Raw genomic sequence first — 25,916 nt, forward strand, 5'->3', positions numbered from 1 at the left:
CTTTGGCTTCCAGTGGCTGAAGAACAGGCTGCGCTTCTTGTTAACCCACTCCAGGTCTGCACCTGCATTCGGCTCAGGCAGAGGATGGGTCTGGTCCTGCAGACCTGCCGCATTCTGCAGCTCCATTAACGCCCAGCGGCAGGACGCGGTGCTTCCTGCGGCCCCAGCAGGAAGCTGCTCTCTCACAGGGGTTACAGAGACAGGGACCGTACTGGTGAGGGCACTCGCCCAGGGCAGTGCAATGCAGCTACAGCAGCTTCCCCTGCCGGTCACGTTCATAGCGAGGATGCTCATGGGGAGCAGGAGGTGCCAGACACCACGGGCGTTCCGAGACAAACGCGGCTGAAACTGGGTGAGAGAACGAGAGGAGGAAATGCCGTGAGCAGAGACTGAAAGGAGCAGCGCCCTCCTCTGAAGGAGCGCGGTGGCTGTGGCTGAGCAGGGCCTCCTGCCAGCAGGAACGCTGGATCCTTTCTTACGGTTCACTTCATCAGCACCTTGAGCTCCCTGGAAGCCGCCAGACCCGCTCCCCACACAAGGCAGGCACCAGTGAGCACCATGCTGAATGCACATGTATTTATTGTAACACATTTCAGCACAAAGTCTAACACGAGCACAGGAGGGTTGGGACTATCTGTACAGCATCCTCCGGACGACACAGACCTGCAGCCCCACGGGTTCTGTGGCAGCTCCAGAGGCGGCTGCAGTCACACAAAGACAGCTTAAAACAGAGATCTCACCAGTGGCTCAGTCTCTGACCTCCCCTCGGGCCTGGCTGGGTAGATACCAGCATCCACTGGACAGGATCACAGATGAACGCGCTGAACCATTCACAGACTCGTTTAAAGAAGTTGTTTGCAGAAAACATTTGGTCTAAAAAATAGCAATCTGAAGGCCACATTTTTCTTTGCACATAATCCTGTCCTACCCCAGCCCTGCTCCCCAGCTCCGAGCCCAAGAGCAGCCTCTCCCTCCCTGCTCCCTCCCTTGCTTTGCCACGTGAGGAGCCTGGGACCACTGGTGCTGTGGAATCATTCTGATTCCAGCACCATGAAAACACAGTTTGGTTCCTCAGCCCCATTAACTCGCACTCAGCCAGTGGCAAAGCTCAGACCATCGCCTCTCTGGCTTATGAGATGAACGAAGAGTGTTTAAGAGCCCTGCTGAGAAAGAGTTTTGCCTTTTGCTTAGAGTGGGGTGTGAGCTGGGAGTCCTATGGGTGGCATCAGAGCTGTCCCAATGAATCCTGCCTGTTCCTGAAGCTGCCACCCATGAGCTAAGCCCCTGGGAGGCTGCACCCCGTAGCTACAACGGTGCCAGGAGCTTTAGCAGGAGTACAGAGGAAAGCCATGGGAAGGAGGACTCGTGTCTGCCCAATTCGCTCTCTGAAACCATGCTGAGCACATGAAATCAAGGAGAAACACACCCCAGAAACTGCCGGGCCGTGAAGGTGTGGCTGTAGGGGCGAGGGGAGCAGGAAGGGGCCTCTTTCAGTGTTTCTTAGTTGATTGCAACTGAATTTGCAAGAATTAAATAAGGAGCAAAACTCGGAAGCTGTGACAACCGTGTGTGCACCCCCAGCACAGAGCTACTGCGGGTCCTTGTGGCTGGCTCAGCTTCCACTACCAGCTTTCTCTAGCTGCAACCCTGCCCGCTGGGAACGTAAGTAATGCTTCATTATCTTTGTACATGTGAATCAAACAGAAAAGTGCCAAAAGCAAGACCTGCGAAGGAGCAGAGACTCGGTTCACTGGGGCAAGGTGGGAGTGCTGGTTCCTGGTCAGCAAACAGAAGGGAGAGGGCTCGGGTCAGAACACATCCTTGTGACACTCGGCTGCTGTCTTGCCCCACAGCTTCACCCAGAGATGAATCAGAAGCTGCTTTTCTCCCCATTGTGCCCAGCACCCCCCTACAGACAAAGCCAAGTGAGAGGCCGGTGGAGGGAACCTGCCTCCCCCAGAAGTGGTGGTGGGAGCTGCACTCGCCTTCCAGTACCAGCCAACGGGAGAGGTTTGACTCCTCGGGATTCCTCAGCCTTCCATCCCACACGGACGTCTCTGTGCCATCCATACCTTCCCTGCCCCAGCCCGCACAAATCACACAGCCCGCGTCTCCGCTTCGATCTTCTGCTCCCCATGGAGGTTCTCCAGTTCCTGGACCTGGGCCACGTTCTGTCTGATGGCAATCTCTGGGCCCCCTCCGTACAGCGTGCTTAAATAAATCCATGTCTCCTCAGAAATCTGCCCATAGTCAGCACCTGCAAGGGACAAGAGCAGTGATCAGCCGTGCAGGTGCACCACAACATGAGGATGAGGATGTCCTCTTCAGGCACCTGCCCTGCACAGGGGGATTTGGTGGGGTTATGCTGCTGGGTGAGACTGAAAACTCTGCTCCAAGCTGTCCTGGGAGGGACAAATGCGAGCAAAGCAGAAAGCAGGGGAAGCAGAGGACTTTGCATAAAGGTTACTGAGGAGGAGAAAAGCAGAAAGAGCTGCTTTGAGAGGTGAGATGCAAATGCAATCTATGTGCTTGGCAGAAGAGCCCAGTGGGGACAGCACAAGCAATGTTATTTCACAAGCTGGACCACAGCAGATGTTGCAACACAAGATCAAAGCTACAGTGCGGAGGGGAATGGTGGAAGCGGCCTGGGGAACAGCATCAGGAGGAGATGGGGACTGCAGACTTCACTAGAACAAGTCTCATCAGCGAGCTGGTCATGCGGGAGCTCCCAGTGGAGAACTGAGGTGGCTCACTCAGGACAGTCAGCACTGGGTTGTGCAGAGAACTGCCATCCTCTGCAACACCATCTTGCTCTGTGATCACTCCACTATGGACACCCGGATCCAGAAGAACATTCTCCACCTTTAGGAATACTACAAGAAAGCAAACACCAGCCTTACCCTGCTTAACTTGCACATGGCCACCCGCTTTTGTGAGTGCAATCTTGCTGTTGTCAATGGGTCCGGGAGGCTCTGCAAGAGGACAACCACCATGTCAAAACCTCTCTGCTTTCCACGATGCCACCAGACTGAACATCCCTGAACTCGATCTCTTGTTATTTCTGCCCCCTTGGGGACCTGCAGGCAGCCCAAGCGGCTGGTGTCTGAACTCGGTTCAGCTTCAAGTCACACCAGTCAGTGCAGTGCTCACTGAGGACCTGGCAAACAGACCCATTTCTCTTCTACCTCTCACCCCACCAGACTCCAGAGGTCTCTGGCTTCTTACCATTATCCTTCCCCTTGACAAAGGCTTCCCACTCACGGAACCACTGCATGCTGATACAGTAGATGACACTTGGGGACTCCTCTGCCTGGAAAGCCTTGTTCAGCTGGGAGAGCAGAGAACAGAGACATGCAGGAAGGATTTAGTCATTCCTGAGATCTGGGGGAGCCCTTTCCCTTAATGGTAAGGCAGCCTGCTGTTCTTCAGAAGAACCTCATGTAATCCCGCCACCTTCCCCATAACCTGCTTCTGCTCACTACAGCAGGCAGGAGACTAGGATGGTTTCAAACTTGGTGTCTGCATACAGCATTATAGTGTCCCAGCTGCCCTCCGTATGCTGCTAGCACTGGGGAACCCCATGGTCCATTTCCTCACCAAGCTGTAGATGACGTTCTGGAGAACATGGGCAGGAGTTTTCCACTGTTTGTGACAGGTCTGCACTTCCCACCTCTACCCTTTGGCACTGCTTTCAGATGCTTCCCCTACCAACCTTGATGAAGGTGTCAATTTCAATTTTCCTGCGTTTGGCAAGAGCTTCAATCTCCACTTGGCAAATGGAGCACACGTACAGGTGGTTCACAGCAGGGCCACCCCCAAACCTGAGCACAGGAAGAGAGGGAGAGGAATGGAGAACTGCAGGAGAATGGAAACGCTTCCTAGCCCTGCATCCTACAGAGATGGATGTTTACTCCAGACACTGCTGAAGGAGGGAGTAATGCCTTCACTCAGTACATTGAGGGTCACAATGTTGCTCTGGGACAGTGCACTGATACAGCACATTTTGTTTAGATTTGGAGGCTCTACCAAATATGAGTGCTTGCCAGTCCAGACCGAGTACTGCACACCTTTGAGGTGCCTTGGGAAGCCTTTATGGCTTGGTCACTGCTAAGGTGTGAAACAAACCCAAAAACTCATTGGGAAAAAGAATGAAATGGCCAAGCCCACCTGTTGTAGAGATATTCCCACACGTTTTGGGGTAGGATCACTACCAGGTCATCGATGTAATGGTATTTATTAGGAGGAATCCCTGTGGAGGAAAGGCAAGAGGAAGAGTTAACCAGGGAACTCGTTATTGCTGGGTAAAGACACAAATAGAAGAAGGTTGATCTTCCTTGCTAAAAACTCTGATTCCAGAACCTGCTTCCTTTGCTAATGGAAGACTGGAGTTCGTTAACTGTGGAGGTTTCTCAATTCATGGCCTCAGTATCTAATCAATTGCTTCATTTCCAATGGGAGGTTTATAAAATACAAGGGCTCCCCAGGGCAGACGAAGCAGCAGAACAGTAAAACAGTATCAGCTCTCTTCAGCAGCACATGCTCCATTCTCCAAACAAACACTGGAGGCCAGTCTCCCTGATAGCGTAACACAGATAAATGCTGCCTTATCTGCTTTCTACAGGTTTGTTTTTAAAAACAAAAGGGGAACTGAAAACTGCTGTTTCCCAGCACTACACATCCCTCGGGATCAGCAAGACAATGGGGTAATTGTCTCCCTGAGCAGGCTGGAGTTTCTGCCAAAAGAAGTGGATCCTACTGCAGTGTACACTGTAGCAGGATGACAGCTGGAGCTTTTTTCTTGCATTTCCTAATGCACCAGGGAGTACAGTGGAGAGCTGCTATTCCCAGGTCCAGCAGCATTCCTTACCTCCATGAGAGCACAAGAAGGTGTGGTTGGTGATAGGACCAGGCTCAGCAAAGGTGTTGAATTTATTGAGCCACTCTCGGGAGATGTAGAACTGGAGTAAGCTGTGCTCCTTCATGCTGGCAAGGGACACGACTTTCTGACGCTCCCGCACAGCCTCTTCACTGCTTTTCCTTAAATAAGGAGAGGAAAAGAAAATGAAGCAATTCCTGAAAACTTAATGTTTGCAAAATACATTTCTGGGTATCCTGTAGCCAGCAAGGACTGCTGCATGCAGGGCGGAGCCCACCTGTAGAACAAGACGTAGGCTTCTGCATTCTGTACCACGGTCTCATGGACTTCAGTGACATACTGGTCATCAAACTCATACCACTGGCCGTTGATCACGTTCTGGCAGTAAGCTATGTAATGCCCACCTGGAACAGAGGAAGCACAGCACTGCTGGGATTCAGAGTGCACACAACAGTCAGGCCTGGGCTAATGTCAGCTAACACAAACAGAATTAGCTGTTGGCAGAGAATGGACAGAGGGACAAAGAAGGCCTAATTCCTGTTCAGCCAAGCTTTGAGGAGCAGCAGAGCCTGGCACCGTCACCCTGCCTTGCATGGAAGGGCCTCTCAGTGAGGCTGAACATCAGGAAAGGGTTTGAGCCAACCCAGTGGTGAGGATGGAATAGCTGCAGGGGATCTGTCAGAAGCTGCTCAGTTCACTTTTCAAAGGGCAGAAGATGAGCAAGCCTGGGAATGAAGGGAGCAGGCCTTACACTGTCCTGCATTCCTGAAGTGGTGTTGGCTCACCCTGGAACACACTTCTGCTTTGCTCACACTGATCTCATTCCTATTCACATCTGTCTTCACAGAAGGACTTACTGCCTGCCGTGCCATGGTGACAGATGACTGACAGGAGATCATAGGTGGTGATCTGGGAAACACACTCCTTGGCCAGGAAGGGTCGCAGATCCAGTCCTTCCAAGGGGAAGGAGACATGACTGTTGATCTTGAAGGAATACATCACCTCGTGCCGGAATCGCTTCAAGTGGATGCAAAGAATCTAAAAGACCAAAGAGAGAGAACACCAAAGTGTGCGTTTGCCGTGGGTATTTTGCTAAAACAGCACATCTCTGTCCAATCGAGCCTTGCAGAAGTTCTTCACCTGGTGGTCATGAATCCTGCTGCCCCATCAGCCTGGTCTACACACAGGACTTTGCCCCCAAAGCAAACTACCATTTCTGTTCCACCTGTTGCCTCACCCCCTCAGTGGCTGCTAAAAGAAAACTAGGAAACAAGGTGCTTTTTACTCACCTCTGGTAGCCTGAGGACTTTGCAGTACTTTACTCCATTCCGCAGCCTGAGGGAGGAAATGAGCTGTGAGAAATCTCTCAAGCAAAGGGATGCCAAAAGGTAAAGCTGAGTCTTGCTCACTTTCAAATCCAAGCCAAATCCTGAATTCCAGCAGCAGCCAACTCAGGCTCTATGCAGCATCCTTCCGAAATGAGGCACGGCATAACAGTTTCATATCCTTCTTTCTTTCTTTCCTCCCCCCCCCACCCCCGACCAAAGCCAGCACTTTTCCAGTCTGTGAGCAGTGACCTCTCAAGAGCAGAACTCTAGCATAAGGTAAGGCAGGTTTTACAAGCTGCTCAGCAGGAGAAAAGTCCAGGCAGAGAGCACAGCCAAATATTTGACAGTAGTAGAGAGAAAGAAAGTTCCAGAAATACACCATAATACAGATAATGCAAACTTACTTTTTACACCGTTCACAACTGTACATGTTGTCCCCTATAGACAAAGAGGAGAAAGCCATTATGCAGTTAGTTACTCACAGCATACAATGCTGATATGCCTACATTTCCACCCAGGGCAGAGAAACCAAGTTAAGCAACCTCTTGGGAAGCCAAGAGAAGAGATCAAGATGAGAAGAGATGAAAACAAACACTCCTCTCAGTAAGTGTAGGCAAGAAAAGAATGCAGTCAACTAGCAGAAACATACAATTGCCCATGAGCACAAGTGAACACAGTGAATTGTTTGAGTCCTCTGGATTTCCCATCCCTGAAAAGCCTCACTTCTGCTCAGAGATGCTGAACTGCCAACTTTTGGTACCAGCAATCTCCAAGTGAAATACTGAGTCAGGATTTCCAGGGGATTTACTCTGCCTCCAAAATGCCTGTGAAATACTTGGTTTGTGCCGACTTCACTGAAGAAAACTCACCCTTCAACTCATCCGCTGCAAAAAAGGCAGCAAGGCAATCCTCCAGCGTCACAACGGGACCCCAAAACCACCTAGGGATACAGGACACCACAAGCCTGCAGAAGAGAGAGGATCAAGAGAAAGAGTTATATATAAAATAGCTGGACAAGAGATCTGAAGGTGTGTGACAGAACTAGAGGAACAGTAGAAAATGGTTTATATGAAAAGGCTAAAAAACCTGTAAGGTATCACATGTTGTCCTCCAAAAACTGGTTACAATTGACATGCTGCTGTAAAAGACACTTTATTTACAGCTGCCCACCAGCACTTTAGAGCAAACCCCAGAAAAAAGAAGTCCTGCACAGGAACACACCTCCGGATATACTCCATGATGAAGGCAATCCAGCCTTGGGAGGCATAGTTGTCCCCACATGTCCCTGTCTTAGCTGGCACATTTTGGTAGATGGCAGAGTGTAGCTTGGCCAAGTCCTCCTTCCCTGGGATTGGGAGTGACAGGTCCTGGAATGTCTCCACTGTCGTAGAAACCTGGAAATACCCCAAAGGAAGAAGTCTGTGTGTGTAATGGAGCTGAGACCTGATCTTCATCACCTTTTCTCACTGCTTGGATTTTGTTTAAGCTAGAAATCTGAGCTGGTACTAAGAGCAACTCACTCTGGCCACTTATTCACTGCTGTTAGCAGGATGGCTTCTGTCATGGTTTTTGTAGCACTGGAATTAGTTTTCTAGCACAAATGTGATACTGCTAGGCCTACTCAAGTAAGACCTCAAGCAAGTAGACCTCTACAGAGAAATACAACCTCTTGGCATGGCAGGTTTCTCACACCTTCCCTGCCATCCACCTATCATCACTGTAGCAGGCCTACTGCATCCCTGAGTGTGTGGGAATAGGAGCACTACTTCCTAAGAAGAGATCCACGAGCAAGAAGACTGCTCTTTGACTGACAGCCACCAGGAGACTCACTCTGTCGCAGGTGAGGCACTGCACCAGGCTGAGAATGGAGCCATCAAAGATGTCCGAAATCACGCTGCGGTAGCGAAGTTCTTTCTTCTTTTTCCCAGAAGCCTGCATCTGGGCTGAAAGACAGACAAAGAAGCCCCATCATGAGCAACTCCTTCCCAGTCCCTTGTCTCAGCGGAGCCACGCAGCACAAGAACACAAGACTAGTGCTGTCCTGAGCGTTCAGACACCACTTGCATGCCAGTGAAACAGCAAAGCCTGTTGTAAGCTGACATGAAGAATGTGAAGAACACTGCTGCTTCGTGTGGTACAAGGAAGGAGGAGGTAGCCAACTGAGCCAGCACAAATGTGCCAGTTCTCAGCAGGCAGAAATTATCTTACTGGAAATCCTGTTGTCATCCTTTTACAAGTTTAGAAGCCTGGCCCTGCTTTTCTGAGGTCTTGAAACATTTTGCTGTGAACTTTACACCTTACATCCTCTCCCCACTCACCTGCCTGTATAATTTGCCCTGTGACATTTATCATGTGTTCCCCTCGTGTCTCACACTAGAGAAGACTCTCCGCAGCAGGCACTGGCCAAACACAGAGTTTTGTTTAATAACAAACCCTCTTCCCCATGCACACGTGCATGAAGACAGAGTGCTTTTCATCTGACCAGAACATCTGTGGCTGCGCTGACCTCAGCCAAGGGGCTGGGACACAGTTGAAGAAAGAATGCCATTACTGAACAGCTGTGGGGACAGTGGTATAAGCACATGCCATTGTGCTTAGACTATGCAATGCTGAGGGATTTCAATTTGCAATTTGCCTGGGATGAAGAGACCAATTTGATAACAGCAGAAGCCAGGCTCCACTCTGAAGTCTAACAATGCTCCCAGCACTGGATTGACATCTGCAGCCTTAATTCTGTTTTTGTGAGCCCAAGATGTCCAGGAGGCAGGATGCTTGCTCTCAATAACATCATCTTACAGTTCTTTGGCCCACATGCTATGACACAAAGTCTGGCAGACAAATGTTTACATGTCTCGACACACCCCTAAAGGGACAGAGTTTGTGCCTGGACTTCATAGCCGTTTGATTCATAATAAACACAGCATGCAGATGCAGACATGGAAATCATTTCAGCCTCCTATACAAGAGGATACTAGAACATCTGTTGTACCTAGAGCTTGACTTTACCTGAAGGTTTACTGTAGTGTCTGCCTAGTACTATTTTAGAAAGCACTGATGTTCAGGGCAATCAGCACTTCTTACAACAGGTAATCAATAATCATGATGGACTGCTTTTCTCTTCTGTAAATGAACCCCTCCTCCTCTGCATGCTCCCCCCTTTGCCTGCTAGCATACACTCTTTGCACTACCTTTCTTGAGGATGTAGGAAGGTCCAAGCCTGGCAGGACTGGAGCGAGGAGGACTGCTAGAGAGCTTGGAGTGCATTTCATGATGGACTGGACTGCAGGGACGTGACGAGCAGCGCACGTAGGCATCATTGTCAGGTTCTGTTGGGGAAAATGGGGAGGGAGAAGAGCACTGGTGAAAACCCCAGTTATGAATGGCAACCCTATTGCAATCAGTGTCTGCCCAGCTCTGTGTTCCAGCACAGAATCTTTCCCAGTACACACAGTTCAGTGTCTATTAACTGTCCTGCTTTCACAGGTTGGCAGATTCAGCTCCCTCAGTGAACAGATACAAGTGCACACAGAACTGTACTGAATACTTAATAATTGCATAAAAAAAAACCCAACCCACCATTTTTTCACGCTTATGACTAATTAGGTTTTACAGCTTGCTCCTGCATCCATAATCCACATAAACAGCATTGCGGTCTTTAGTGCCAGCTGGCAGAGTAAGACTCATAAAGAAGTGCTGAAAGATCGACTATGTTCAGTTTGAGGTGACTCCACACCTACGTCTTTTAACTGCTGCTCTTTTCTTTTACGCAAGACACAGAAATGCACAAGCTGTGCCTCTCCCTTTCCTTTTCACAAAGCCCTCAGCCCACCATTAACAGATAACCTTCTTCCGTCCCTTTTCCACGGCTAACGTTTCCCCAGTCCAGCCTATCAGATAAAGTAATGTACACACACAAACCCTTTTCCTTAAATTAGGAAAGGTTTGGCAGAGACAATTATCACAGTTATCACTGTCTTCAAGATGTTGTCTTTACTCAGCACTTTAGCCTAGCCAAGCACTTCTCTGGTTCACATACTACATTTTCTTACAGAAGCAATTTTGCACAAAGGCAGAACTACTTCCAGGGACACTGAGGAAAATCTTGGATGCAAAATCTCTTGAAACCCATAGAAGGAACAGTCAGTCGCATTACGTGTTGTCTGCCACTGCACTGCAACACTATCCCTGTACAGGGTGATAACATGTCTTCTCACAACTAACATGACTGGAAGAGGTGTATACCTGGTGTTCTACATGGGCTGGCAGGACGGGGAGCTGGCAGCATATCAGGAGAGGCTCTGCCATCAACTGGCATCATAGTAGTATCAACATCTGCATCCTCATCCACCTGCTCCGAGTTGCTGCGCCGATGGCCACAGGAGAACTTCCTGTCTTTCATTCTCTCTTTCTCCGAGATCCCTCTGCCTGCTTCGTCCTGGATCAACAACTCTGTCTCCGCCAGGGAGCTGCTGCCCATGCTCCCTGTGGTCCGACTCTGACCATCTCCTTCACCTCTGTCACTGCTTGAGTCACAGGAGAGGAACTCATCCTCTGAAGGACTTCGGTCACCTTCTCGCTTGTCGTCCTGGTCACTGGTATCCAAATCCCTTGTCTCAGCAACAATTGGTTCTTTCAGCTCTTCATGAAGCTGATCCATCAGGCACCGCAGGAACTCCTGAGTGTCCTGAAAATCAGGAGTAATTCCATGTTAGCATCCATCCAGAAATGGAAGGGGCAAAAGAGGAGATGGCTCCATTCACAGCCTCTTTAAATGCTGCTTATTGCCACCTCTGCAATACAAAGACACCCTGCTAAAGCAGAGGTAGTACCGTGGTGATGTACCAAGAAGCCTGTCTGCTACATAAATGTTTTTAATTCCTAAATGATAAAAGTCCCAAGTTTTATCTGAACATCTTCACCTGAAAGACACTGAAAAGCTAGAGAGCAGCCACAGCATGCAAACCATGAGCTTATTTCTTAGTGTTTATCACTGGTAAGAGGCAAGAGGCAAGGAGAAACCTATGAAGACATCAGGCCGCAGAGAACAGACTCCTACCCACAAAACAGATTTCATGATCACTGACTTCAGCTCATGGCAACCCATCTCAATAGATTAAAATCTTTAATAAATAGGGAATAGAATCAGAAACCAAAGACTGTACAGTCTAGATACAAGCTCCTACATTCATAATACATAGTAAAAGAATTGACACGTTGGCTTCAAAGGACCTGGTGGAAAGCAACTTGATATTCTGACACCTCCAGAAAGTTAATTATAGTGTTTCTGTTATTTTATGGAAGTTTGGCTTTCAGCCTGCTCTTCCTTTCAACTTTCTCTCTTTGCAGCTGAGTTTTCCAATCCAACGTACTTCACATCAAAGATAACTATAGTTCTTTCATTAATCATCATTTTTATTCTCTGTTTTGATGTTCTGCCAGTGCCACAGCTTAGATCTACTGTCACTTCTCTTGTAAATTTTCTAATCATAGTTTGATGTTTACATTTTATTCTGAAGAATAATCACAAGAGAAATGCTGATAAAAACTTACAAGAAAAAAGGATACTATATTTAAATAAGATTTGGTTTGCTCTAAGTCCCAGAAAAGATAGAACATTCACATCTTTAATTTTTTAGAACAGATTCATCAAGGTTTCTCAGCTCTGAATAAATAATACCTAACTCTCATATGGGATGTATCTAGAGATCTTAAAGCCCTCTATAAAGAAGATGATCATCATAATTCCAGAGGTGAGAAAGCTGACACAGGAAAATGCACTGATTTGGTATCAGCAAGCCAGAAGCAGAGCCTGGAGGAGAACCCAGATCTCCTAAATACTGACACAGAACAGACATGAGCCAAGCTCAAGCTCTTCCTCTTGAACACAAACATCGCTGCTGCAGGAAGAAAAATCCCACCACCTTTGGAATAATGGCATGGTTTTGAGGACCCACCTGCTGCGCATAGCCTCGGAACATGGGATTGACGAGTTTAATCCCATGGGATAGACTGCTTGGAACAACATAACTTGGACTGTTTAGATATGGAAAAGAGAAAGAAAAAAGAAGTTAGTTTGATTATCAGGCCTGGAGCCAGTTTATCTAATAAGCCATAGAACAGGGTGTGGTAACTAGTTAAAGGGGACCTGCAAAACCTGGGCATGTATTTCTCTTTGAGCTGGATGACATACAAACGAAGAGAGAGTAAACATCCATAGTCATTCCAGTCTGTCCTTCCAGAGAGACGCTTCTCTAGAGCATATTTAACTTAAAGCTCTCTCCTTTGTATCATCTCAAGTAATTCTTTCCAGAGCAGGGTTTTGCAATTACTTACTTGGGTTTGATTTGCAGTAGTGCATCTGTCTCAACATCTGGGTGGGTTGACCGCCCAGTAAATGAGGTAAATCAAAACCAATATGAAAATGACATTGTATTGCTTCGAAGTCTACAGCCTTCTCTTCCGGAAAGACACAGTTCGTTTTTGCTCTGTATCTTACTTATCCCTTCTTAACAACTAACATGAAACAAGCATGCAATGCCATTAAATTTCTTCCTTTTGTTTCAGTTGATAGCACAGAGCAAACATCTTCAGGTTTAAACAGAGCTGCATTATTTTACAATGCCCTTTGAACTCATCTAGAATTTGAACCAATAGAGAACATTTCCCCAAGCACCGACTTATATCTTCCACTCTTCACTAGAAATTCCTGTATAACTTTTTCTGTCCAAATCATCAATCCCTCTACTAATCAAGAGCAGTGCAACTAGGTGCTGGTCAGTCCATGCAAAATGGACTTTCTTTTGCTTAGAAATAAGAAGAGTATTCCCTTACTTTACCATTTTTATTTCATTGCCAAGAGGAAACTAACATAGCTGTGAATCATAGAATTATAGAATAGCTAGGGTTAGAAAGGACCTTAAGATCATCTACCCCCCTGCCTGTTCAGATTAAGTTAGGGAGTGACCACTCACCGTTTCTTATGCCAGACCTCAGACACCAGCTTTTGGTAACTTTTGCACAGTGCTGGTTTCTTATCTGTGCGGACCAGTCCACCACATTCCAGAAAGAACTGTGTGAGAGGTGGGCTACAAGAAAGAAACAGACTTCAGTGCACAGAAATTTCTCCTCTGCTTCTATATAAGGTTTATCAAAACGTAAATGCATGCATTTTGAAAGCATGCTTAAGATACTGTTTTTAAATCAAGGGAAGAAGTGATTCTAGATGCAGACTTGACTTCTAACTTGAAACAAATGAAAAAGGCTGATCTGAATCTGTTCCCAGTACAGGGAAGACATCCTGGAATTAGTTCTCAGCAGTATGGCTAGAGAATATTTGAGGATATGGGTGATTAGAATGACACCACTGGGCAGAATAGAAATGTGACATGCCTTCCCATCTCTGTCGTGATGAAAATGATGGATTTTTACTTCAAGCACTCATCTAAACATGAGGCTTGTATGTAGCCACAGGTTGGCTATTCACTCACTTTCCTACTCTAAACCTTCTGCTGCCCTAAACAAACACTAAATCTTTCTGCATGTAGCCTGGCTGATTTCTCTTTGCAAGACTCATGAAGGTCTCAGATCAGAGATGCCACTTTTAATATTTAGTGAAGTCTAGTAAAGAACCTACTGAAAGGCCCTAACGCCTACCAGTTAGAGAGAGCCTGAAGTGCTGCATTCATGTAGCAGGAGTTCCCAAGATTTTTCATTCCAGTAAGGCCTAAAGCACAAACAAGAGAGGCATGAAACACTTTCCAGACAAGCTGCTTTCTACATTCCTCCCCAAAGGAGAGGGAATTCAGCCCTTTCTAGGCAATCTTCACAGTCTGCTCTTAGGAACTTCCCAGTGCAGGTCCTACAGATTGCAGTTACCCTCACAGCCCTTTTATCAACTTTGATTCAGTTACCTCTTGGTTTCAAATCATCATCCTCCGATTCAGATTCACCTTCATCAGCCACTGCAATTGGAACAGCTTTCAGAGGATGAGCAGACAATGGTGATTCCTAGATTAAAGATAGAGAAATAAGCATCATGAGAGGACTGCCTGGAGAGATGACTTGTGAGAGATACTATCCTCCAGATAAATCAAGCCAGCCTTTAAATATAATGCACTCTGGAGAGAGAAGAACCAGTTGCACTGTCTGCCCTTCTCGCTAATGCAAGAAGAGGGTGGAAATTGTACCATTACTGCTTCCAATACAGATTATAACAGAAGCATCAGGAATATGCAGCAATGACACAAGTACATGTGTTTTTGGTCTAACAGCTAAAACTTCCATGGACCCTGCATTGAAAATGAAGATGTGACAGAAGACAGAAACAGGATGCCTCAAAGAAAAGACTCGGAAAGGTTAAAAAAAATGTGAAAACAGGTATCAAGTCATCTGAAAGTCTGCTTGCTGGGAGATGCTACTACTGCTCCTCTGGCTACAAATAGCCACTTTCAGCAAAAGAGTTCCTATCACAACAAAAGCCTGGACAACAGCAGAAAACACTTGGTTCATTTTGCAACAGGTAAATGAAAACCCTGCCAAGAGTTCAACCCTGCCACGCTGGGACAGACCCACCGGGTCAGTGAACTTTACTGGTGGTGACTGAGTGTGCGTTGCCAGCCGTTGGTCCAGGAACACCTCCTTCTCACAAGCATAACACCAGACACGGAACGTGGTCAGATTCACTGTCAGGTTGTGCTTTTTGGCCTACAAATTAAAAGGTGAAATAATGAATCTGGCTCAAGTTGAAGCACTGAACTACCAGATTAGGTAATGGGAAAAATCCAACTCTGTGTTAAGATGGACAAGAGAGAAAACTCACCTGTGCATGAAGCGTGCTGTGGTCAGCAAAGGATTCCCCACAACCAACGTAAGGACAACCGATCTAGGGAGAGAAAAGAGCAGAAGTACAATGGACACATCAACTTAGACCCCTCACAAAAAACTCTCCAACTCCAGTCTCACCAGCAGCTGCAGCTTCAGAATTGATCTTACCAATTTTCTAACCTGCTTTTTACTCAGGGCCTGGAATAGGACTAAAAACTGGAAGTGTTTGATTTAAGAAAGAAAACCTGGAACAAGGTTTGCACCCACATAAAGGCTTCATTCCAAGGCAACTGCTCCAATGGGCAGCTCATCTGAGCAGTCTCAAACTGTCTGTACATTCTAGTGTAAAAATAAACCGCCCCTGCCCACCCGCATGTCCCTTGTCATTCCTTTCCACCTCACTGCCCTGAGCAACATCTGATGTCTCACGTTTGCAGCCTCCCTTCACAGCTGCCAGCAGAGGCAGGACCCAGCCAACGGGCAATGCTGGGCATTTTATTCGTTCCTACTGAGACTACCAGAGGACAATGACCTCTGGGGAGTGAACTGTTACCTCTTGGCATATTTTGACAGTGTTAGTCTTTAATCTAGTAAGTATTTTCCTTGGAAGCCAACAAAAAACAGTGGACAGTTTTACTGCAAACCCCCTCTTTGCTTCCCGCTCTTTTTGTTTTCCACTGTAAAAGATATTGAAGACAAGTCCCACCATATCATGCACACAAACAGCAAGCCATTTTTACCTGAAGACAAGCCCAGAGATTTGGTCCCACGGCTCCACAAGACTGGCAAGTTCCCTGCATATTCATGATAAAAGAAGGTTTGTTTGCTTGTTCGGTTTTCAAGTAACCTAGTCATTGCAAACCCATGCACAATAGCTAAAAGGGAAAGGACTGACAACCAGAACACCCTGTACCTTGGATTTGAGCAATAGATCATCCCTGGTCACCTCTCCTATGGAATCCAGGTGAGGACAGATGTCTCTTGTATCCCCCATTTTCACCAATGCTTGCTTGCACGGGGGGTGTTTTCCTAAGACAAGAAAGGATAGTTCTTTTCAGATACAGATTAGATTCGCTCTCACAGATTGTAAGAAGATAAATTAGCATGATTTGTGTATTAGATATTATGATATCCGTCTTTGAAGTTCAGAGATCAAAACAAATCCAAATCTGGAACCAGTCATATTAGCGAGCACAGTTCTGACCCATGCTTAGTGGCTGCACTGCGGTATCATAGATAACGGAAGAGAAGGAAACACATGAATAAAGCTCATAATCTGTAAAAGGAGGAATATTCAGAGGTGCAGGGAGCTGCTCAGTACCTAGGCATAGCTTCAGCAGCACAGCTGTCAGGTATATGGATGGATTTGCTGTAGCCTCAAAATGAAAGCAGCAGTACAGCAACCTACTGACCACCCTCTTAACCTTAAACTCCCAGACTGTCTGGATCACAAAGCATCTCTGAATGATGCAGAGTCCTACAGCAATAAATAAAAGCTCCCACTAACTCATACATGCTTTACATATATAAATGTATATATGGGCTATACCATGAATACTCCATGAACATGGCTAGACTGATAAGCTACACTACCCCCCCAGAAACTGGGTGTGCTGAGCCAGCTCAGCAGGTGGGGTGGGAAAACCAACGCAGAGATCTGAACAGACAGGCAGCGGGAAAAGAGATAAATCTAATGAGCTTGTTTGCATGAAATTTAGATTAAAAGGGAAAGAGTGCAGCAGCCCAAGACACATATTTAGCCTACAATGTCTAAGGGCTTCATGCTACCCACACTGTGCTGATCTGAATCTAGCATTTAGTTATTACACTACTTTATCAAGCATTAAAAATATGATGACTGTTGTAAATGAAGCTGAGCAAGAGGGAATTAGATTTAAATGATCTGTAACACAGACAACCCGTCTGCAGTCCCTAAGAAGTTTACTATTTGATAGGTAGGTTTTGAACAATGAGCCATATAACTCTCAAAGACTGTACAAAATGTACCAACTCAGAGGATTTCATAGGTGCATGTTTATGAGCATGATAAACACTTTCGTGGTGGTTCATAGGTAGGTAAGACTTTAAACATACCTTGGTAACAAAAAATATAATCAAAAGAGTTTGTGTTTCTTAAGCGTAGTTTAAGTAACCTCACTCATGGATATTAAAAAAAGAAACAAGTGATACTAGTAACACAGACTAGGCTCCAAAAAGAAGACAAGTGATACTAATAACACAGATCAGTCTCCAAAATATTATTACTGGCTGGAAATGAAGCAGATATGAAAAGCCCACGTCATTACAAAAAAATAAGTGAAAAAAATCTGATGAATTTGACATTAATGACTCCCGCAGCAAGGCTGCTACACTGCTGTTTTCCCATTTTGAGGACATTTTAAAGAATTCCCAGGGAATTACTGGCAGTGGGGGGAAAGAAAAAAAAAGAAAGGAGAAATGAATAAGCCATATCAGTAACACTTATCTTGGGAGCTGAAAAGCTTGCCTAGCACCTTGCCTTGGCAGAAGACAAACCTCAAGATAAGTTTATGCCAATGTTTTCTCAGCACTCTGGAATGGAATAAACTGAATTGGAAGAGCAAAGCAAAACTGGAGGGGGGAAGAAATAGTATCTGCATGCTAGAAAACACATTACTGGTTGTAACCAGGATCTCAATAACCTGTGAAAAGATATTTAAACAAACAACAAGCAATTTCATGCAGCTTCACAGAGAAGTACCACGTTACACATGCTGATTTAAAAGACAAGTGACAGAAGCACGGTATCTTTGACTAACACATAAAACTGGGACACTTTCAGGTTCTGAGACCCTTCAAACTCAAACCCTCTTCCCAAATGCATCAGCTGGTCCAGTTAACAAAAGGAAAAAAGGTATCAATGCCATGTTTGCTAATTCACCTTCCTTGACTTCTTATCCTTTTCCAAGAGGAGGTTTCCCAGAAAACCTAATGTACAAATTATTGGCTTAAAGTTAATTCCAGACCTCTTAATCACCATCTTAAGCTAACTGAGAAGTGGGTCTGGAGCTCACGGTGTTAAGTACAGTCTTGTGGTTGTGGATGGTTTTAGCTCATTCCATGGGACACCCCCTTCCGCTTGAAATTAAACCCTTTAAACTTCCCAGCATTAGGATGCTGATCTTCCCACCCAGGGCTTCCCTTTTTAAACAAACCAAGGAAAACCTCCTTTCTGCTTCCCAGACCTGACTGGATGCATCAGAAAAGGTTTGCGTCATAACTGTTCAGAAGTATTCAACTCCTACCTTCCCACAACTGTGCTCTAAGAGCTTTAGGTGGCACATACAGCTCTAATGCTACTCAGGAAACTGGGAATTTCATAAAAGCACTGTCAAAAGTTTATCTGTGCTTGTCAAAATGTACTGTGTATGATGGGAAAAGAAGTTACCTTAAAACAAGTCTTTCAGCCTGTCTTTCTCAAGCACCACTGTGGAAGAAACAGTACATGAACATGTCAGAACAGTTCCACAGGAATTGCAACCTACTTTCAGTTGCTTAAACTGCTGCCAAACCCAGTGTCTACATTAACACATTTCTTGGTTTGTTTTGTTGGTTTTTTTTTTTTTCTTAAATCAACTGGGTTTGTACCAAAGCTAGAGCCAGCTGTCAAGAATCTAAGATACATGCAGCTTGATGCTCTGAGGAATAACTTAGTATGAAGGAAAGAAATCTCAACACTGTTCATCCAACAACTGACAGGTCTGCTCACTCATCCTGCATAACCTACCAAGATAAAAGAGTATCTGCAGTAGTTCTTAATGACATTTTATACTTGAAATACTGAAGAAAGAAATATTTACTCAGCTAAGCTACTAACAAGGAAGAACCAGGAACTTCTGACTCTTTGCTGAACGTTTGAACTGCATCATGTATTGGAAATCCAAGTGGTTTATGTAGAACAGGCAAAGGGGGCCAGGTTTTAACACATATTTATTACTAGAGACCACAACATGACAGCACACCTAGAGATTTAGCTTTTAAGAAAAAAACACCTTTGGGAACCTCTCCTTCGCTCTGCTACGTCACTCCTCAGCACAACAGCCCCTAAAATACAAGTCTTCTTCTAACAGACACTACAGCTGTTAAGCGTGTGTGAAGTTCAACATAAAGATGCCTGCACGCTAGATCTAGGTAGGACGAGTCACCGGCCGAGCCACCAGCCGCTCCGCAGGGTCCTGCTCAGAGGGTCGCGGGGGCGCCGATGCCGCTGTCGCCCCGGGGCAGTCACCAGGCCCCGGGGGCTGCAGGACCGCCCCGTTGTCCGGGCACCGCAGGACCTCAGGGAGGGCGGCCTAGAGTCCCCTCGGCCGCTGCTGCTGCATCATCCCCGGCGCGGCGCGGCGGCCCTCCCCACAACACCACGTCCGAGGCGTGACAGGCTCCGAGGCCCAACCGCCCCCTGGCCCCTCTCACCTGCGGGATGCCCGGGGCGCCGCTGCCTCCGCCCCGCCGCGGGGCTGCGCTTCAGGCCGGATCACCGGGTAGGCCGCGCCCTGCGGCCCGATGCGGGGAAGGGCCGCGGCGCCCCGAGCAGTGCGGGGAGGCGGTGGCGGAGCGACGGGGGCCGAGCAGGCCGGGGGCGGAGCGGGGGCCGGGCCGCGGCGGGGCGGAGCGGAGCGGAGCGGGGCTGGGCGGGGAGGAGGCGGTGGCGGCGTTGCGCCGGCAGGTCGCAGGGGGCCGTCCCAGGGGCTCCACAAGTGGGGGGCCCGAAAGCGCGCTTCCCCTCTGGCATCCCTGACAGACACCGGCGTGGCGGGGCTGCTCTGCCGGGATAAACAAAAGAACTTCGGGACTTACACGGGAGCTCATCACGAAAGATAACGGGAGGGCACGTGGGGAGCTCGGCACGGAGCAGCGGAGCGTTCCCGAGACCGGCGGATCGTGCCGGCCGCGGTGCTGGCGGATGGGCGGTGCTGCCCGGCTTCGTCGCGGAGCTTTAGCGTCATCGCGGCGCGACGTTGTTGTTGTGGGGTGCGAGCGGCAGTGCGGTGGCCGTGCCGCGGAGCCATGCCGGCCAAGAAGTCCTTCCGCCAGCGGAGGGGGGACTCCGAGGAGGAGGAGGAGGACGAGCAGGTGGCCGAGGAGGTCAGGTGGGTCAGCGGAGAGCCCGGCTGGGCACAGCGGTGCTGGGGGCCGGCGGTGGTCCGGCCGTGTCTCGCCGTCGCACGGTCACGGAGCGCTGTCGTGTTACAGCTTCACCGCATCGCGTCACACCGTTACCTCGTCACGTCGCTGTGTCACTGCCTCCCAGGGCCCCGCTCCGGTGGGGGGTTCGCCCCCGGGAGTCTGACGCTGCCGGGAACAGGAGGGGGACCGGAGGTCTGCACCCGGGGGCCTCGGTCCGTCTCCCCCTTTCCCACGGGCCGGGACTCGGAAGCGTTTGCGAGGGACCAGCCCCGGACCCCCCCAGAGCAGTGCTCAGTCACTGGTGATGGACAGACCCTCTGCTCCCGCTTCGCACCTGCCTGCTCGCTGGCATCGCACTCCACTGCTAACGTTCACTTCTCGTCACTCCAGCGTTTTGAAATTCGGCACTCGCAGATGATGCGTCTGGTTCTCAGTGCTTTGAGTTCCAAGCAAAATCTTTCTCGTGTCTGAAAAATATTTTATGGTACACAGTTAATGGCAGGTACTGAAAGATGTGTCTTTCAATCAGTCTGGGTATCTGCTGAAGTCAAGAGTGCATATCATTCTATAGAGAGACGTGATACTTGGATTTACCATCAACTTTCTTCTAAGTCATCTGTGCACTGATATATCTATAACTCTCAGCTGTGTTATGTTCACTTAAGAGCTGCTGCTATTTCTGCTGTAAATGGAGAGCTAGTGTTGATCATTGAAGGAGGAAAGGTGCCCCACATTTTATGTTAGTGACCCTCTGTTTTACTGCAAGGAGAATGTTGGCTGGGGACTCAACTGAAACTGAGTATCCTCAACTCATTCTTCTATATTGGCATCTTATTAAAGCCTGTCAACATTTGGATGCTTCTTTCCTCAACGGAGAAGACATCTTGAAGGGACATAACCAGCAGGTGCCATGTTCCAAGCCCTGTCCAACCTGGCCTTGAACACTGCCAGGGATGGGACATGCAGAAGTCTAAAGCAAAATCTGTCTAGAAGAGTCTGTATTAACTGCAAAAAGTCAAATTAAATTCATTAGTTAAGACCAAAGCATCAAGTGCTAAATCAAATGTTTTTTTCTTCAGGTTAAAGCTTGAGGAAGCCAAAGAAGTTCAGAACCTCAGAAAGCGACCTAATGGGGTGAGGTAAGGGATGTGGCACCAAGGATGTGGTGTTTTGTCCCCGAGTGAAATGTAACAGTGAATATGTCTGTTGTCACGTGCCTCCTGGCAGTAGAAACCATTACATGTCCGATAGTGCCAATCCTGTGTTCTTGATAGAGAAGTTTCCACATTAAAGCCTGAGGTTGGAAAAGGGGAGGAGTTTGGTGCAAGTGCACAGGGTCAGTTTACGGTGAGCAAAGTCTGTTCAGTATCCTGGCCGAAAAAGATTAGGATTGGGATTTACTATTAAATGTATTTTCACCAGATTACTTCAGTACTGCACACATGGTTTAAAATTAAACACACTCACACCTCCTCCACCCTAATTCCCCTCTCCCCTCTCATCTAGTGCTGTTGATGAGCTGATGAGCTCATTGCAGTGTGCGCCAGAAGTGAACTTGTTCCTTGTTTTGGTGACTCACTGGAAGGCACTAAAAGCTGCCTTAACTTCTCATCTTTCCAAAACAGTAATAGCTCCTCTATCCATGTGGAGGGATTGGGAACATTGACAGTTTAGCGTTGATATAGTGTGTGAGACCATCTGCTAGATCTAGAGAAGGATAAAGAAATGCAGCATTGTTGGTAATATGTTCCATTCCACTGAATTCTCTTTACTTTCTGTATTTGCCTGACTAGCGCTGTAGCTCTGCTTGTGGGAGAGAAGCTGCAGGAAGAAGCAACACTTGTGGTGAGTGCTAGGCGCTTTCATCACCTTGGTGTGGAGATGTAATGATGTGAAAACATCAGTGTGGTCCAGCTGATCCCTGAGCAGTTCTGGCCTGGGTAGGACTGGTGGCACAGCTCAATACTTAAATGTTTTCTGTCGTTTAATCCAGATTTCAAAGACTAGCGTTAAACTAGAGGGAAGCTTCAGGGTTTCTTATTATTTCTTGTTTTACAGGATGATCCATTTAAGATAAAATCGGGGGGAATGGTGGACATGAAGAAGCTGAAAGAAAGAGGCAAGGACAGGTGGGTGCATGTGAGCTCTGAAGACCTCTCCCTGGACTACTATAAAAAGACAGCTGGTAACGAAGTAACCAGATGTTGTTTTGCTTAGATGAGTTTAACATAATGCACTTTGGCCAATTACTGTCGCCCTAACTTGTCGAATTAGTTAAAAAAGCCCAAAACAACAACCCCCAAAACTCTTAAGCATTGTGGTTTCCATTTAGGATTAACGAAGAGGAAGATCTAAACTTGGGAACTTCCTTCTCAGCTGAAACCAACAGGAGGGATGAAGATGCTGACATGTAAGTTGTGCTCTGATGTGTCTGTGATGTTGAATCTAGGGTTGGGTGTCCCTTCACTATTTCATTTTTTGTCTTGGATTCTGAGCAGTCCCAGAACATCTTCCCAGTTCTCACTGAAACTTCCACTTGCCCTTTTCACCTCCTGGCTACCAGACTTGAGAAGGATTTTCTATGGACCAAGATGGGAACTGCCAACCAGCTAGTTTAACACTTAATACTGATGGGAACCTTCTCTTCTGGCTGTGAAAGAGCTTGAAGGATCTGATAGTTTATTGAATAGAGCAGCAAATATCTTGCTTCTTGTAGCTGATGTTAGCTGTGTTGTTTTGGGAGAGATTATTCTTTCCTCTCTCCTAGCTATCAGGACAGAGATGCAGATGTACTTGGCAGTGCTGCAACAGACTACAGAAAACAGGATTAAATATTGTGTGTCCCTTGTGTGCTGCTGTTTAGGATGAAATACATTGAGACTGAGTTGAAGAAGAGAAAAGGAATTGTAGAGAATGAGGAGCAGAAGGTGAAGCTTAAGAATGCTGAGGATTCTCTCTATGAGCTGCCAGAGAACATCCGTGTCTCCTCTGCCAAGAAGACTGAGGAAATGCTGTCCAACCAGATGCTGAGCGGCATTCCTGAAGTGGACCTGGGAATTGAGTATGTAGTTCCCAGATCTGCTGGTTGTGGCCTGAATTGCCAGGATGACTAACTGTTGAGTGACAGAGCAGCAGTGGGGCTGGGTTACACAGCCCTGATGTGGCTCTCTGGTGGGATTGAGTCTTGTTCTGGATTAGGGCAGTATCTGCCACAGCATGTTCTACATAGTGACAGGCTCTAATGCAGCTCTGTAATTTGTGGCAACAGGCTCTTAATTTTTGTGACCTGAATCTAGCAGTTTTAGGGAGGATCCATTTATGCCCTGTACTGAAAGAGAAACAAAGTGTCTGTTTCTATAGCACTGCCTCCTGGCAAAAAAGCATATGAAATGCCATAGCAGTGCTATTATTATCCCCTGGCTCCACCCACTTGGCAGTTCTATGCCTACTGCCCTTTCTAAATAGGATTTTTCTTTTTCTTTGTTTTTCTTTTAGTGCAAAAATAAAAAACATCATCTCAACTGAAGAGGCCAAGGCCAAGCTGCTGGCAGAGCAGCAGAACAAAAAGAAAGACAGCGAAACTTCCTTTGTTCCCACCAACATGGCTGTTAACTATGTTCAGCACAACAGATGTAAGTCTCCTGTAGCTCCCCTGACCCAGGTGTGACCCTCTCCTCTGCAAAGAAAAGCAATCAGTTGGGACAGAGTCTGATGTAGGAGAAATTAATTGATGTATCAGCACAAGAGCTATCTGATTCCTTTTTCTGGGATGCTCATATAGACCCCATCTGGCTTGGTCTTTTTCTTCCGTCCGCTGGCCAGGAGAGGGACGTATTACTCATGGCTGGACTTTCTGCTCTTGAACTCCCATCTGACACCGCCTCATAAATTTCAAGACTCTTTAAGTTGTGTGCTGGAAATGCCTGCCTCGTGTGAGGTTATAAATGATGGTTTGTAATTGAGAGAATCCATTTTGTAGGCTGCCAAAGCAGACAGGTGGTCAGGCAAACGTAGACCTTACTAGACAGGAGATGAGAATTTATTTCCGGGAGAGACTCTCATGCTGCAGCCATCTGGAGGAAAGGCAGCCTTCTGCTGCATATAACCGTGCTTACAGGGGTGATTTAGAGTCAGATTTGTATGTTCTGAAGGAAATTAAGTGTCTTTGGGCTGCTTCTGATGAATTAGTGGTACTGAAAACTGCTGTATCCCATTTTGCATGTATTGATTATCCATAGAAACTAATTACAAGAGCGTTTGTTCTGAGGTTCTGTTGCTTCTGCTTAAGATCAGTTGTAACAGATGCCATAGAAATATGTCTGTTTGAATAACACTGCTCCAGATAATACTCCTTATCTGATGTTTTTGTTCTTTCAGTTTATCATGAGGAGCTAAATGCACCAGTGCGAAGGAACAAAGAAGAGCCAAAGCCCCGTCCACTGAGAGTGGGGGATACAGAGAGGCCAGAACCTGAACGTAAGTTCCTAATCTCAGACTCTTCAGTGGTCTTGCATAGAGAAGTGATACAACTCTTCTTATCTCCTCTTCTTAGAAAAGGAGAGGTAGTTGGCAAACAAGAGTGATCTATTGCACTTGATGTACCCCTACATCACAGCTGGCTGACAAGGGTTTGATGAAAGGGGAATAGCAAGGAGTACAAGGTTAGGGAGCATTGACAGCTGAAGCAATAACATTTCATATAGCAGGGGGCTGTATAAGTAAATTGGTGGGGTTAAGGAAATGTCTCATGTGAAAGGCCAGGGAAATGAGATTGCCTTCTCCTTCTTTTGAAGGGTCTCCTCCGAATCGCAAACGTCCCCTCAATGAAAAAGCAACCGATGATTATCACTATGAGAAATTCAAGAAGATGAATAGGCGATACTGATGACCGTGGATTGAAGTCTTTGCAGTTGATCTGATCTTCCACTAATAAATGATTCTGTGTCCATGACCTGGAATGGATGTGGGTAGTGTCACTACCTTCACGTGCTGGTGTTGCCTACAAAGCTTTTCTTGTGCTCTTGTAGTGAATCGCTTCACAGGTGATTGTGAGCTGTTTGGTCGGTAAAATCTTGTACATAACTTATTTCCAGTTATAAAACTTCTTTTATAAGGACATGGGCTTTCATGGTTGGCATTTTTTAGTGATTTTACAGACTCCTTTTCCCTCTTAAAATCCTTTAAAAGCAGCAGTGCTGTTTGCCTTGTAAATATAAAGGAAAGGTTTAAAGCCAGTTTGCTTGAATTTAACTTCATAAGAGACTTGTGCTGTTTTATATCTTTCTGTTCCCTGTAGACTTACTTCTGTAGCAGTTCACTGAGTTTCATTTTAGCTGTTGAAGAAAATGGGGTCAGGTTGTAGTTTGAATTGGAGGAAAATCTCATTTTCAGCTGTTAGGATCAATGTGACATCCGGCGCAGAGGCCCCACAACCAGTGTGATGTGTGGAACGTGAAGGCAGGGTTTGTGACTTGAAAATAATAAAAGTGGTTTTAAGTGATCATAAATGGTGGTTTTTTCCTTCTGGGGGACACGCTGATGGTTTCTGGGCGTTGGGGATAAGAGTATCCCATCGCTCAGGAGTGGAGACTCCATAAGGGGAAAGTCTCTAGGTCAGGGAAATGCCTGGGTTTACCCCTTAGCCTGTGCCCCCATGGTGGTCAGGGATGCCGCTGATGCTCTGTCCGACCCTGAGCGCTGTGTTTAACCAAGTTTACCACACG

General features: G+C 46.9%; 2 protein-coding genes across 7 annotated transcripts; one reads left to right on the forward strand and one right to left on the reverse strand.

Moving 5' to 3' along the window:
• Positions 1-562: 562 nt before the first annotated feature.
• Positions 563-19,981, reverse strand: USP20 (ubiquitin specific peptidase 20). Of its 6 annotated transcripts, XR_010616206.1 has the most exons (26): positions 19,480-19,649; positions 18,455-18,493; positions 15,941-16,056; positions 15,768-15,821; positions 15,023-15,085; positions 14,776-14,907; positions 14,115-14,211; positions 13,858-13,927; positions 13,176-13,289; positions 12,159-12,237; positions 10,447-10,888; positions 9,393-9,530; positions 8,035-8,147; positions 7,426-7,598; positions 7,074-7,168; positions 6,609-6,642; positions 6,166-6,211; positions 5,734-5,914; positions 5,154-5,280; positions 4,868-5,037; positions 4,168-4,249; positions 3,713-3,821; positions 3,226-3,328; positions 2,901-2,972; positions 1,986-2,257; positions 563-1,776 (listed from the first exon to the last, which is right to left on the reverse strand). XR_010616206.1 is itself a non-coding variant. In XM_065696053.1 (25 exons), the coding sequence occupies exons 3-25, from the start codon at positions 16,019-16,021 to the stop codon at positions 2,097-2,099; spliced, it is 2,736 nt and encodes a 911-aa protein (XP_065552125.1). In that variant the 5' UTR covers positions 16,022-16,056; positions 18,455-18,493; positions 19,864-19,981; the 3' UTR covers positions 563-2,096. The 6 variants fall into 6 exon arrangements, 5 of the variants coding, with proteins under 5 accessions (XP_065552125.1, XP_065552127.1, XP_065552122.1 ...); XM_065696053.1 differs by lacking the exon at positions 19,480-19,649 and adding an exon at positions 19,864-19,981 and having other exon boundaries at positions 563-2,257; XM_065696055.1 differs by having other exon boundaries at positions 563-2,257; positions 14,794-14,907; positions 19,480-19,650.
• Positions 19,718-25,700, forward strand: C15H9orf78 (chromosome 15 C9orf78 homolog). The gene is made up of 9 exons (XM_065696056.1): positions 19,718-20,156; positions 21,273-21,332; positions 21,987-22,038; positions 22,252-22,322; positions 22,526-22,603; positions 23,057-23,254; positions 23,689-23,825; positions 24,571-24,669; positions 24,987-25,700. Exons 1-9 carry the CDS (start codon positions 20,074-20,076, stop codon positions 25,076-25,078), a joined length of 870 nt encoding a protein of 289 aa, XP_065552128.1. The 5' UTR covers positions 19,718-20,073; the 3' UTR covers positions 25,079-25,700.
• Positions 25,701-25,916: the final 216 nt, after the last annotated feature.

Source organism: Lathamus discolor, chromosome 15, assembly GCF_037157495.1.
Source record: "Lathamus discolor isolate bLatDis1 chromosome 15, bLatDis1.hap1, whole genome shotgun sequence".
In the NCBI taxonomy this organism is placed as follows: Eukaryota; Metazoa; Chordata; class Aves; order Psittaciformes; family Psittacidae; genus Lathamus; species Lathamus discolor.